The 14,186-nt window shown below is 38.5% G+C and overlaps 3 protein-coding genes across 3 annotated transcripts; 2 read left to right on the top strand and 1 right to left on the bottom strand.

Moving 5' to 3' along the window:
* Nucleotides 1-2,985: 2,985 nt before the first annotated feature.
* On the bottom strand, nucleotides 2,986-7,546 carry LOC116144375 (putative multidrug resistance protein). Its single transcript, XM_031429821.1, has 7 exons — nucleotides 7,358-7,546; nucleotides 7,154-7,208; nucleotides 6,653-6,837; nucleotides 6,112-6,569; nucleotides 5,480-6,020; nucleotides 3,464-5,397; nucleotides 2,986-3,372 (listed from the first exon to the last, which is right to left on the bottom strand). Exons 1-7 carry the CDS (start codon nucleotides 7,544-7,546, stop codon nucleotides 3,000-3,002), a joined length of 3,735 nt encoding a protein of 1,244 aa, XP_031285681.1. The 3' UTR covers nucleotides 2,986-2,999.
* A 954-nt stretch (nucleotides 7,547-8,500) lies between these two features.
* Nucleotides 8,501-9,195, top strand: LOC116144374. The gene is made up of 2 exons (XM_031429819.1): nucleotides 8,501-8,741; nucleotides 8,951-9,195. The coding sequence occupies exons 1-2, from the start codon at nucleotides 8,637-8,639 to the stop codon at nucleotides 9,032-9,034; spliced, it is 189 nt and encodes a 62-aa protein (XP_031285679.1). The 5' UTR covers nucleotides 8,501-8,636; the 3' UTR covers nucleotides 9,035-9,195.
* A 1,732-nt stretch (nucleotides 9,196-10,927) lies between these two features.
* LOC116144378 (vignain-like) lies at nucleotides 10,928-13,000 on the top strand. Its single transcript, XM_031429824.1, has 4 exons — nucleotides 10,928-11,682; nucleotides 12,074-12,306; nucleotides 12,391-12,531; nucleotides 12,658-13,000. The coding sequence occupies exons 1-4, from the start codon at nucleotides 11,238-11,240 to the stop codon at nucleotides 12,910-12,912; spliced, it is 1,074 nt and encodes a 357-aa protein (XP_031285684.1). The 5' UTR covers nucleotides 10,928-11,237; the 3' UTR covers nucleotides 12,913-13,000.
* The last annotated feature ends 1,186 nt before the right edge of the window (nucleotides 13,001-14,186 follow it).

Below are 14,186 nucleotides of genomic sequence, written 5' to 3'. Positions count from 1 at the left end.
GGTTTTTCCAACCTTGATGTTTAGTCGAACTCCTCGACTCACAGCCATATTGTCCTAGCACTCTATCAAAGTTTTGACAATAAGATTCATTGAACTCAAGCCTTTTAGCTTCCTTATTCAGCTTGGCATTCAAACATCTTGTCCTCACGAGTTGTCTAACAGCTTCTATTCTTCCTCCTAAAGAATCAACTACCTGATTCTTTTCGAGTAAAAGCTTAAACGCCTCGTTTGCTGCCTTATCCCATTCTTAGGGAAGCTTAGCAAAGAAAGTATTCTTCATGACTTCCTGTGTACCACCAGGCAACTGATAAAAATATCATCTATACTCACAGACGAAATTTTCAAACAGATACATGTCACAAAGCCTAAGCTTTGTCAAAGCTTCTAAGGCAACTACCTCCGCGAGATTCCTACGGGTAATTGTTATCCCAGTAAATTCTCTACAGAGCATATCCTTGAAGAGAGCAAAAATAGATTCTGCATTCTTCAAGTCCCTTACAGTATCTAACAGACCCGTACCAGCTTCTAGACTTCTCCAAAAGCTTCCTGCAGCGCCTTGCAGTGTGGATCTTAGAAACTTGTAAGTATCACTGAGTCCAAAATTCTTGTTTTGGATATGAACCTAGTTAACAGTTTCCCATTCCTCGATCGCATCCGTTACATTTGTAACATAATCGATATTTAGGAAACTTCTGCCAGACGGTGTCTCCACCATTCTAGGTATTCCCATAGGTACAAACTCTGACCTTATCTTTGTGGGATAAGTTTGTTTGTATTCGGGTTTGGAGATTTCCTTAAGAAATCCTTCGAAAGAATTTAAAGGATTACGAATTCCTACAAGAGGATCATCTTTAAACTCAGATTCCCTGAGTCTCGAGATTAGCTCATCGAGCTCCGCCTTTTTAGGACCTGGACCTGGAGTCGATTTTAATCCTCTAGTTTCTTCTCCTTTCCTTTGTTTCTTCATTTCTTCCTCATAATACCTGCTGATTCGCTCAGCATCTGAGGTAGAAATTTTCGGAATATCAACCTTCCGTTTTCCATCTACTTTAGAAACAAAGTCTTCTTCCTTGACACCTTTCATAAAGAGTTTTTCCGCCTTTTCCCAATCACCTTGGGTTTCTTTGGCCACAAACTGTGCATATCTTGGAGGCAATCTAGGATATTTTTCCTACAAATTAGCCGCGAACTGATCCAAAACATCCTGACCACCCATGGTCAATCTAAATCAGGTCTCAACTCAGTTGCAAAGTCTGACTCTTTATAAGGTTTGGGATCTGGATCCGGCTGGGATTCGCCGTACCAATAAGGAATTACCGCCTCAGCCTTTTCCAACCACTTATTCCGAACTTTCAACCATTATGTGTTGGGTGTAAATGGTATCAGAGCTCTGATACCATTTACACCCAACACATAATATTTGTTATACCCAGTCTAACAAATATTATTACAATTAAATAACTAAACAAACAATTTTCCTTTCATTATTTTAGTATTTGAATTCAATATTAGAAATGTATTTATAAATTTAAGAATGTTTTTTGTTGTATTAAAAGAAATGTGAATGTGTTTTCGCTACTGAATAATAAATCCAACCATAAACTCCAAATATATTTGAAGCATTAAAGAATTCACAAGCTTTGATGATTGATTTATTATAGTTTGGATTGCTTATAAATTAGAGTATATAATATTTACATCCATACACTGAAAAGCAAATAAACAATCATAGACAGCTTAGATCATATATTATTTTGTTAGCTTAAACAAACTATAACAAAAGCAACCACATAATCATGTTTTAAATATTGCTTATTGAGACACAATACAACTGAAAATAAAATTCATTCACAAAAAAACTAAGAAATGAAGTTAAGAAACAAAAGAGAAGATCATAAGATCTTTTGCAAAAGAAGATAAACTCTTGTTCTCCTAAGAGAACTTTGTATTCGAACTATTATGATTGCTTATGCGTCAATGGCCTTACTAATTATAATTTTGCATTTACAATACATTTACTTTTTCAAAAATACTACATTTACAATTTTTTTCTCACAATCCTAATGTGACAGTTCATAATTGGTCAGCTTACAATAGATCTCACCTGATAAATTGCGACTACTCATTAATAAATTCAACAATAAGTTTCAAACATATATAAAACATATTAAAAATATATGTTATGCATAAAGTTTTTTTGTTTTGTCATACAATTAACAGAGATCTCATAATTTAGCTTGCAATATTACTGAGGAATTTAACTAGCATATTACGATTTAGATTTTTAGTTTCAGTTTAATCTTCGAAATGAATAATAGAAAGACGTGGCAAATTTTTTCCACCCTAGTCAAAGAGGTGACCGATAGATTGGTTTTAATTTGGGCCACGAGCTTCGGATTGGCAATATTAGGCCAAGGCCTGCCCAAACTGAGATGTATATGGAAGTGTCATCCCGTATTGCCCGCACCCCACCACATAACTATGTCACTGTATGGGTGATGGGCTTGTTGCACATAGCTAACTACTGATGGTGTATGGTTTTTCGAGTGATACTGATTCTAGTTATCAAAGTCAAACCTCTTCTAACATGTTACAAAGTTAGGAAATAAAGACAAAATAGAAAGAAGGATCATAGAATACTGAAAGCATTTGTTCTCGTATCTTAGTTTGTTTAGGTTCCTACAGGGCCATTGTTTACTAGAGCTTGATTCTTTAGGGCTTATACAAAGCATTGCTGTCCAAGAAATCACACTTTAGTTTTGCTTTGGAGAGATGAATTTTATTCTTCTGATTTCCCGTGCTGCTATGGACCCATTATGGAAAATTTATTCTCACAATTCTTTCTCAACATTTTTTTCCTTCCAAGTGTTAATTTCCATGAAGTTTCTGACATTTCATGTCAAATCCAGCTTAATTCTTTAAGGAAATGTTGCATACTCAACAAAAATGAAGAAACTATTACACATTCAAATAAAATTTCAGCTGACTATCGCAGTGTTTCACCTGTAAGGAGAGTTACTACCTTGTAGCTTAATTAGAGAGTAGTAGGCTCCAGTCCCTGTGGCTAGTAGATTGGAGTGCGACCCTTGTTCCACAACCTTCCCATTCTTTATCACAGCTATGGTGTCTGCCTTCTGTATTGTGGACAATCTGTGAGCTACAATTACACATGTTCTCCCAACCATCATCTTCTCCAATGCTTCCTGGACAAGATTCTCTGACACATTGTCAAGTGCACTCGTCGCCTCATCCAAAAGTAAAATCATCGGATCCTTCAATACTGCTCGAGCAAGGGCAATCCTCTGCTTCTGCCCTCCAGACAGCTGAACTCCTCTTTCTCCACAGTACGTTTCATAACCATCTTTCATGGAACTGCACATCAAAATTCAAATAAATATGTGTCACCACAAAGAAAAGTAGTGTTTCTGTTGTACATTTATAACTCTGTCAGAGAGGAGACTACCTTATAAATTCGTGAGCATTGGCTAGAGTTGCAGCCTTCCTTATTTCAGCTTCTGTAGCATCCTCTTTACCGTAAGTAATATTCTCGCGGATAGTTCCTGCAAAAAGTGTCGGCTCCTGACTTACTAACGCAATACGTAACCTCAAACTTCTCAAGTTGTAGTTCTTGATGTCACATTCATCTATCAAAACTACTCCACTTTGCGGGTCGTAAAATCTTTCAATTAACCCAATAATAGTAGATTTTCCCGACCCACTTTGTCCGACAAGTGCCACTGTTTTTCCTCCTTCAATTTTCAAACTTAGGCCGCAGAAGATCATTTGGTCAGGTCTTGATGGATAACAGAAGAATATATTTTTTAGTTCTATGTGTCCGGATGTATCCTTTATAGCTTCCTTACCTCTAGGCTCTTCAGGTTCTATCTCACTTCTCCTGTCTAGAATTGTAAAAATTGTTTTGATGGCATTGCCTCCTTTTGCTAAATCAGAAGTCATGCTCCCTGCATCTGCAATGTTCTTGCCGGTGCTCATCAGGATGAAGAATGCTTGAAAAAGGTGTGTTGGTGTGACCAATCCTTGATTCATTATCCTCCCTCCATACCAGTAAACCAATGCTATAGAAGCTGTTGTGAGAAATTGGGAGGTGAACAAGCCAATTCCTGAAAACCATGATTGTTTGATGCTCTCCTTCTTTGGGCCTTTCATTGTTTCTATGAAAAGACCCAATATCCTGTTCTGAGAGGAAAAGGCTGTAATAGTCCTGTGGTTAATGGTAGCTTCACTTGCTAGTTGGCTTCCCTCATTTTGTGCTTTCCGAGCTTTTTCTGACATACTTTTCATCAGAACACTTTTAGAGTAAAAGCTCCCGATGACTAAAGGCTGAATGGCAATCATAATAATGGCTATCCTCCATGTAACCAGCAATCCCAGTGTAAAAGCCAGCGAAGCACTGAAGAAGACCTGAATCAGTAATGACATCCGATCTGCAATGAAGGATTGAACCATGTTAGCTTCATTAGCTAGTCGTGCACAAATTGCTGCGCTTGTGTTCTCGTCCTGATCAAACCACCCAATTTCAAAGGTGAGTATTTTTCCAAGCATTTTCTCTCGCACTTTTTTGACTAAATGCTCTCCCATGATCGCAAAATTGTAATGTTGAAGGAGATGAGAGATGAAATTTAAAACTGTTAGTCCTAAGAAGATGAAGCAATACATTCTGGTTTCTGATTTGATCCTGGAATTGTCTTTAAGAAAGTAAACCGAGACAACTGATCCTAAGCAGTAAGCATATACTGGATTAATTGCTCCAGAACCAGCAGCACCTACACACCCAAGTACAGTTCTTTTCCATTCAGTTACACTCATTTGCAGCAAACGCAGTTTGGTAGAAGGAGAATCAGGATTATTCTTTATGTTTTTTTCATTTTGGTTTTCATAGCCATGCATTTGGAAGGAGTGTGCCATGTCGATTGAAAATACTGGGCTAAATGGATAGACCGGGCTGTTTTGATAACTTGATCTCACACTGAGTGGTGTCTGAGGAGTCTGGGCTCTCATCAAGCTAATATGGTTTCTACCTTCTGTTTGATTACTCGTTGCTGATCCCTGCAATTTCACCATTTTGCTATAGGCCCCACCTTCTCCATTGTTCATTTGCATCAGCTCATCATGAGAACCAGATTCGATCACTCTTCCTGATTGAAGTACAGTTATCAAATTAGCCTTACGAATTGTGGTGAGACGGTGAGCTATAATAATTGTTGTCCTTCCTTGAGAAGCCTGGTCCAAGGCTTCCTGTACTATTTTCTCAGACTGTGCATCCAGAGCACTTGTGGCTTCATCAAGTAAGAGAATTTTTGGATCTCTTATTAAGGCCCTTGCAATCGCAATCCTTTGTTTTTGACCTCCTGACAACTGAACTCCGAGTTGCCCTACCTGATTGAAGTATACCAAGTCAATTGTAGCAATAGAAAATCAATTTGATTTGTTTGATTAAGAACATACAACATTGGCTTACCTTGGTTTCATATCCATCTGTTAACTTAACAATGAAGTCATGGGCATTTGCAGCCTTAGCTGCCTTCACAACTTCTTCCATTGAAGCTCCTTCCTTCCCAAACAGAATGTTTTCCATTATTGATGTTGCAAAAAGAATAGGCTCTTGATTAACCAGTCCCATATGGGATCTTAACCATTTAAGCTGAAGCCTCTTTATTTGGTGTCCATCAAGGAGAATGTTCCCGTTGACAGGATCATAGAATCTCTCAAGCAAAGATATTACTGTGGACTTGCCAGAACCACTGCCTCCAACAAGACCCACAGTCTTACCTGCTTGCACTTTTAGATTGAATCCTTTAAGAATTGGGGTATTAGGTCTTGTTGGGTAACTGAAGTCAACCTCTTTAAATTCTATCTCTCCTCTCACATATGCTCGAATTTTCCCCTTTTCGTCTTCAGAATTTATATCTGGAATTCGATCAATCATCTCAAAAATCCGCGTGGCAGCAATGGTTGCCTGGGAGATGAAAGAGAGATTGGGCAGCGCACCCATAATTGCCCTGGACAAACGAAACCTGTCAGTTTTTAGAAAATAACTATATACAAGGTAGTACTTACATACAATTCCTGGCATGAATGCAAGCAACTTACACTCCTCCTATTGTCGTACAGACCGCAGCAATAAAAACAGCACCACCTTTTTCTCCTCTCTCAGTAACAAGGACGCTTCCGACCCAAGACTGGAAAGCCCAAGCTGCATAAATCATTCCCATGCTCCCCATCAACAATCCTTTAGTGAAGCCTTGTTTTATACCAAGCTCCATTCTTTCCTGCAGAGCATGGCTAAACCTGTTTAGTGTTTGATTCTCCCCAACATATGAATAGACAGTTCGAATTGATGATATTGCTTGTTCTGCAATCCCACCAGCGATGTCATAAGCATCCTTGCCTTTCCCTCCTAATTTCTTAAGTACCGTCCCAAACACAACTCCTGGAACGATAAACAAGAGTGAAAATGGTAAGGCGGCCAGTGCCAGTCGCCAAGAGAGTATAAATGCAACTCCGAGGCAAAAGATGAATGATGTGAGGTGAGCTAGGGTATTAGGTATCTACAAACAGAAAAATAGATGCCGTCAGTATAAGAACAAGGAGGGAAAAGAAAACAAAAAAGCGTGAGACGACAGTTAATAACTTTCTCGGCAATGGTGTCTTGGATTGTATGAGCGTCTGAGGAGATGATGGAGACGACTTGGAAGGTAGTGGAAGAAGCAGTCTGGTTGTCAAAGTAACTGACTTCTTGCCTGAGGACTGATTTCAGGTATTCCACCCTCATACGAGATGCCTGTCTCTCTGCAGTTCTTGTCCAACAGACTCCTTCTGCAAAACGAAAGCCTTTCTGATAAAATTCCAAGAATGAGAGGAGACATGTGCTTGATGTATATTTGGCGAAACTATTTTACATGCAAGTTTTGGCAGCCTAGTTTTAAGACCTCAAACAACTTGAAAGCCAGAGTGCAGCATGACAACTTTTGTATTTGAGGGACCACATTTGTCTTGCAAACACGACACCTTTGGTTTTCTCTAGGTCTAAGCACCGTTTCTCTAACGAGCCAACGGGCTATGAAATTGGAAAAGGACCAATTGGATATGAACTGAACCCAAATAACAAGAAAAGTATCAGAAAGATACATACCAATGAAAGCAGATACTCCCACTAAGATTGCAACATAGAGCAGCCTGAGCGTGTACTGTATACAGGATGAATGGCAGCTTGTTAACCATATATTTTGGTATGTAAATTTAGTAGAACTAGCCACTAATTCAGTTGACTTTTTACCATAAAACTTATATTCTTTATATTAGAATAGATGCACTATTTGATGTAATATTTGAGTACCTTGTCCACGATCTCATTGGAGGCAGAGATATCAGAGGATCCAAGCTCGTTGATAACACCGCTAAGCACATACATGGAAAGTGGAGACATCATCCCATCTCCCATGCTGCCCAGAATTCCAAACAACAGCAACAATTTGTCCGTCCTATCAGCATAACGAAAGAGCCCACCTTTGCTTTCGGTCCCCATATCCCTACTATCTTCAAGTAATAATGATCTTCCACCCCTCCACTTCTGTGAGTTACCTTCTCTACCTCTCAGTTTGTTGAAAACAAAGACAAATTAACTTAATTTATACATCAAATAACGCATATATATTACGGAGTTACTATGCATGTATTGAAAAAATTACTAGAGGTGTAGCACAGGTGCCATCCTTATTGTCTTGCACAAACTTCTTATGCCATATGGACAGTAAAAAAAATGCCACGAGTTAAGCCGGCATCTTTAGGTAATCCTCTGGTCTTGTCACACTGTGAGTTTTTGATTCAATCTATTGATTTGGGGTTTTTCCCTTTAGCCGATTGGATAATTGGGAATTAGATAAGAGTCTAAGAAGTGCTTGTCTTTTGTGTTAAATTTCAACATAACTGTAATCTATCACTATCAGTCATGTTAACAATGGAGAATCTATGATTTTAAGTAGCATGGTACAAAAAGCCAGGCTTCAGAGATCCTACAAGCTAAGCTTCTACCAGCAATTTGGGATTATGATAAGAACCAGTCAACCAATTACACGGCGGGCCAAGTCCACAAGTCGGCATCATCAAACATCAATGTGAGACAGAAGTGTTCGTGTTGTGTCCCTTTTCTATTTGTTTAGTAGGTAACGGCGTTGCTAAATTATTGTTTGTCGCCGGAAAAATAGTGTTGGACGGGACACGAATCACCAAAGGGTACATCAACATTTTAAACAAAGATTTGTATTCAGCTTCAATCCAAGAACAAGGAAACCAAATCGGAATCTATGATAATGACACCTTTACATAAACTCCCAACACATCTTTGTGCTGAAAGTTAATTTTCCTGAGAAAAATTTATTTATCTAAATGGGCCGGACTGTGGCAAATAAGCCCAATCTTCGTTTTGTACTCTGCAGACCCATTTATGCACGATCTTCGTGTACGGGTGGGAAGCAGGGTTCATGATAGTCAATGCACATCCACTGCACCATATAACTCTTCGTCGACCTTTAATAGCCTGATTTTCTCGATCCCTCGCAAAGGTGTGATAATCTGATAGATTGATAACTCGATAATCAACAAATTCAAAATCAGAGATGGTGAAAGTGGCGACATACTTTGCAATGACACTTGGAGCCTTCATCTTCTGGCAGTCCATGGATAAAGTCCACGTCTGGATCGCCCTCCATCAGGACGAAAAGGTTTGGCTGCCGTCTTTTCTTTTCTCAATCAATATTATTAATTTCTTGTACTTGTACTTTGACTTGTTACTGTTAGTTTATAAGATCTCCCTTCAAAGTTATTTTCCCATTTGATTCATGTCATTGCATTTTCCCAATTCGATAAAAACCCTAGAGTTTTCAGTGTACATTTACGTGTTTGACTGATTTTTTTTGTCTTGATGTTTCAGAAAGAGAGGCTGGAAAAGGAAGCGGAGATCAGCAGAGTGAGAGAAGAACTACTTAAAGAAAACAAATACAAGGATGCGCTGTAATTCCGTTTGTATTGTTGCTCTTTTTGTTATCAATTGATGAATTTTCTCATAAGCATGATGTGTACTGTAAGTTCATGCCATAATTGTTATCAAAGCTGATGAAATTTGTGGTTTAATTAGCTTTTTATTTTCCCAATGAGTTTACACTCTTACTGCATCTAGTTTTATCTATGATTTGTTAAATGAGGTGCGGCATTGTCTTGGAAAAATATTTTTATGTGAATTTCGTAGAATTAATCTGTGAACTTCTGTTTTCGGTGCGCTATGATATGTTCTGAGCCTCTGGGTTTTGTTTTTCAAATGACTCAGCAGAAAACATGGAGTTCCCCCAAATGCATTTTGTATACATTGTTTATGTTCATGTCGGCTGCAACGCATACCACCTCTGCTTCCAAATAAAATACAATTTGTTTGGATGAGACTTGATACGTTGTTTTGTAAGCTAACTGTGGTTCACCATTTCCCAGCAACCTTTTAGTTGTACTGTCTATCAAGATTGTAGGGTTAGCAGCATTCCCCACTCCCAGGTTCAAAATCTGTTGAACTTGTAAGATTGATCAGGGGATTTCTGAAATTGAAAAGAAAGAAAAAAAATATATGGAATTGATGATGAAAGTCAATTGCATAAAGATATATTTAGTATACTACTATATCAACAGCGTTTGGTATTGGTTTACTTTTCCCCTCAAGCTATCTGTGCAACATTCAAAGCCGTTTGTTGCTGAGATAGTGCATAAAACTCTGCTAAGTCTGAGAAAGGGTTTATTTACATTATTAGACATGTTTTCCTTTGTTGCTTCATTGATTTTTATTTATGTCAACGGCTTTACAAATGTAACTGGATATGGTGAATCTGCTTAAGGGAATTTGATTAGATGTTGAGAAGGCCAGTGAATTGTAAATAATTTAAACTGAGTTAGTTTATTGCTTTGAGGACCATAAACATCTTGGTACTTTTGTTTTGTTGGGCTCTTAAGCTATTCATTGTAAGCCAGTATCTGAAATCATTCGCTGTACTTGCAAATGTAATTGGCACATAAAGGTGCTTAAGGAATTTGATTAGGTTTTGAAAGAATGCCAGCTTGTGTTAAAGTATTCATCTTGAGCATCTCTTTACTGTATGTATCTTAAGCGGTCCAGCAAGCCACAGTTCCTGTAATTTGGCACGTTCCTTGACAGGCAAATTGCTTGCATTTGTTGAAAATTCTTTAAGTTGAAATCTCAGCTATCTGTTATTCCACCAGTTGAAATCTCCTGCAGTTAGTCCAGCTTTTTCATATCCGATTTGACCTATGGACAAATATGCAAGCATTTCCTTTCATAGAAAGCTTTTACTCATGACTTGTGTTTGATGTTTGCACACCATCAAAGTATTGTGTATGGTTGGCCAATGACAGCGGGGATGAACTTGGACAACTCCATCCATTAAATTTCAGGTGAATTCCTATTGTAAGAGAGACAGAAAGAAAAAGGTAAATCTGAACACTGTTCACAAGAGGGTTACTGATATTATAACTACTATAATGAAGTGGTCCTATGACACCGCCATTTGTGTAATAACTCCAAACTGATCATGTTGGCAGTTCCAAATTTATACGCGATACATTTACAGAGAGCTAGGATTTGTGAAGGTAGTGTAGTCAATGAAATCAAGTTTATGATGTTTTGATCCAAATATAATGTAAAATTCAGAATTTGACATTGATATGATGGTCTCTCTGGACATGGTTCAGTACCAAGTACTGACCTTCCGGTCTAATCTGGTCGAGCTGTACCCTTGGTATGCAGGTTCAACAAAACACTCGTCTACCGCTGACACCTGTTTATCTACTTTTTGAACAAAAGGATTTGCAGTTAGAGCACTTCTAAGGACTAGCAAGAAATCGTGTTTCAAGTCGGCTGGTAGCAAAATCATTTCGTCAGCTTCTGCAAATAAGTTAAAACAAGCTCAACATGGTTATCATGTTAGCTTTATAGAGATTACACAAACTGTACAAATTCGATCTCTAAATATAGATAGATAGATATAACCTTTGAAAAGGGCATTTGCTTTTCCCCTTGGTTTCTGTTTAAAGCTCTAAAACGCTATGATTACAGTCTCCACCATACTTCTATATAAGGACATGATTATATTACTAGATAAAAATCAAACAGCTTTATTTCCCGTATATCTAGTTTATACATTCGCAATACTCAACATCACATGATGGATACCAAAAAATTCTTACTGGTGGGTTTGTCACTGGTTCTGGTTTTTGCTTTGGCCGAAAGTTTTGATTACCCTGAGAGTGACTTGGCTTCCGAAGAGAGCCTCTGGGACTTGTATGAGAGATGGAGGGGCCACCACACATTGTCGCGCGACTTGAAGGAAAAACAAATGCGCTTCAATGTGTTCAAGCAGAATCTGAAGCATATTCACAAGGTGAACCAAATGGATAAGCCTTACAAGTTGAAGCTCAACAGGTATGCCGATATGACCAATCATGAGTTTTTGAGCACCCGTAGTTCAAAGGTAAGCCACCACAGAACGTTACATGGTCCCCGGAGAAACACAGGGTTCATGCATGCCAAGACCAGCGATCTTCCTCCATCTGTTGATTGGAGGAAGAATGGAGCAGTCACCGGTGTCAAGAACCAAGGCAGATGTGGTAAGAACGACTTTTCTTAGTCTTTGATTACAATTTAAAATACATAACCAGGAAATATTACTGTCAATAATGTTTTGTTCCTTCCTCGGTTTCCATCTCTGAAATGCTTCAGATTGCACAAAGATGACAATTACAGTTATTCAAAACAGCAAATTCTATATGCCTGGTAAAATTATTGATGTGCCAAAAAAACACCACGTCATGATAAATTGAAAACGAGGTGTAGTTCATGTTGTTAAATCATTTCGGGCAATTTTATGGTATCATTTAGTTGTTGTAGCTTTGCAATCCCCCTCTTCCTCAAGGGGAAACGCATCCTGAATTACAAGTTTGTTTCCACCATTATCCATAACCTTTGCCTAAAATTTACTGCAAATTGTTAATTTTATAGGAAGCTGTTGGGCATTTTCAACTGTAGTTGCAGTGGAGGGCATTAACAAGATAAAAACAGGTCAGTTATTGTCGTTGTCTGAGCAAGAGCTGGTTGACTGCGACAAAGACAACCATGGCTGTGACGGAGGATTAATGGAGCAAGCATTAGACTTCATTGCAAAAAGTGATGGATTAACAAATGAGGAAAGTTATCCTTATACGGCCAGAGATGGATCCTGTGAGTTACCTAAGGTAAGTAACTTGTAAAATAGATAAGATTACAATGTCAGTAACAGAGGCTCTACCTTAATACGTAAACCGCTTATCGTCTTGCAGAAGAATGCCCCGGAAGTGATTATTGATGGCTATGAAATGGTACCAGAAAGTGATGAGAATTCCTTGATGAAAGCTGTAGCAAACCAACCTGTAGCAGTTGCAATAGATGCTGGTGGCAAGGATTTTCAATTCTACTCCGAGGTAACAGTTTTCAGGCTCCTGTTAGCAAGAGATAAATCCCAAATCACATTTTCTAGTCTTCAATTATTTCTTTAATTGTACAAGCATTTTGATCATATATGTACAACATGAGTGATTTAATTGCAGGGAGTATTCAATGGAGACTGTGGGACAGAGCTGAATCATGGAGTGGCTATTGTAGGATATGGAGAAACTCAAGATGGAACAAATTATTGGATAGTGAAGAATTCATGGGGAACTGACTGGGGAGAAAAGGGTTATTTAAGAATGCAACGAGAGATCAATGCCGAAGAAGGGCTGTGTGGTATAACTCTGGAAGCCTCCTATCCAGTCAAGTTGAACTCAGACAACTCAAGACGTCCTCGCAAGGATGAACTCTAGTTCAGTAGAATCATCTATTGTCACTTGGGTTTTATGTTAAAAATCAGACTCGTCTTTTCCACTCCATGACAGGCTCATAAAATCCGTCCAGGAAAGTAGGTGCTTTGCTTAAACAAGAGCTCTATTGTTTCATGTAATAATTTGGATCTGAATAAACCTGTTGTTATGCAAACTAAAAGGATTCTACAATATATCAAACATACGCACACAATCAAATCAAGAACAACAAGAACACGGGGTTTTACTGTGGTTCACTTATCTTTATAGGATAAGCTACATCCACGTTAAGCTCAGGAAAGAGATGAGCTCGCTGCACGCACTATTATCTCAAGATTCACGATTACAACACAGCAAATCCAAGACAACAAAGAAACACCCACCCTAATACAATATATGTCGTAATCAGCCCTTAGAGTAACTCACCTGGAAACTCTAATCTGTGAGAACAACACCCACACCAGAATGATTAAACCTCTAACCACTCTAAACTTTATTGATTACACAAACTTGAGTATGAACCCTTTGCAAAACCTAACTCTCAATAGGATATCGAAGATCACAGTGCCTCTATCTCTATTTCGAATAAAGCAGCTGAGTTTATATAGGGTTGACCTGATGGCTGGATTGAGGCCATTGGATTTGAAGACTAATCTGCGGTCTGGATATAATTGATCTCAGGTATGAAACGACGTCGTTCTACTTACCCAAAACGACACTGTTTTTAGGCTTCCACTTCAACAATCTCCACCCTGGAAGCTGTAGAAAACAATTCCTTTGTGTAGCTTGCTCAGTCCCATTCCCTCATGGCTCTTGTCACTCCAGATTATTTTACAAACAACAAATTCAAGCAATGCTTAAATTTTGCTGGAATGACTATCTATCTTGGTGCCCATGTCTGCTGGGTTCTCCTCTGTAGCAACCTTCCTTAACTCAATAACCCCTTTAGTAATTAGATCTCTCACAAAGTGGTAGCGGACATCCACATGTTTAGTTCCTTTGTGGTACACTGGATTCTTACTCAAGTGTATAGCACTTTGACTATCTGAGTAAACTGTCACCTTCCCACTGATTAAGTTGGCTTCTGTCAGAATTCCCTTTAGCCATAGCGCTTCCTTAAACACATCAGTCACTACAATATACTCGGATTCAGTTGAGGAAAGGGCCATAATTGGCTGCAGTTGAGACTTCCAACTTATACAATTTCCACCCAATGTGAAGAAGTAGGCTGTAGTTGATTTTCTGGTATCTTTGTCCCCTGCAAAATCAACATCTAC

Source organism: Pistacia vera, unplaced genomic scaffold (assembly GCF_008641045.1).
Source record: "Pistacia vera cultivar Batoury unplaced genomic scaffold, PisVer_v2 Contig443, whole genome shotgun sequence".
NCBI classification, from domain to species: Eukaryota; Viridiplantae; Streptophyta; class Magnoliopsida; order Sapindales; family Anacardiaceae; genus Pistacia; species Pistacia vera.
Note: the sequence above shows the minus strand (reverse complement) of the source record. Positions and strands in the feature narration are given on the sequence as shown.

Coding starts and splice junctions, on each gene's coding strand:
- LOC116144375 (XM_031429821.1), bottom strand. CDS start 7,546: ATGGGGACCGAAAGCAAAGGTGGGCTCTTTCGTTATGCTGATAGGACG. Junction 5,398..5,479: donor CAGATGGATATGAAACCAAG/GTAAGCCAATGT, acceptor TACTTCAATCAG/GTAGGGCAACTCGGAGTTCA. Junction 3,373..3,463: donor AATGCTCACGAATTTATAAG/GTAGTCTCCTCT, acceptor TTTGATGTGCAG/TTCCATGAAAGATGGTTATG.
- LOC116144374 (XM_031429819.1), top strand. CDS start 8,637: ATGGTGAAAGTGGCGACATACTTTGCAATGACACTTGGAGCCTTCATC. Junction 8,742..8,950: donor CCCTCCATCAGGACGAAAAG/GTTTGGCTGCCG, acceptor TTGATGTTTCAG/AAAGAGAGGCTGGAAAAGGA.
- LOC116144378 (XM_031429824.1), top strand. CDS start 11,238: ATGATGGATACCAAAAAATTCTTACTGGTGGGTTTGTCACTGGTTCTG. Junction 11,683..12,073: donor CAAGAACCAAGGCAGATGTG/GTAAGAACGACT, acceptor TTAATTTTATAG/GAAGCTGTTGGGCATTTTCA. Junction 12,307..12,390: donor GATCCTGTGAGTTACCTAAG/GTAAGTAACTTG, acceptor ATCGTCTTGCAG/AAGAATGCCCCGGAAGTGAT.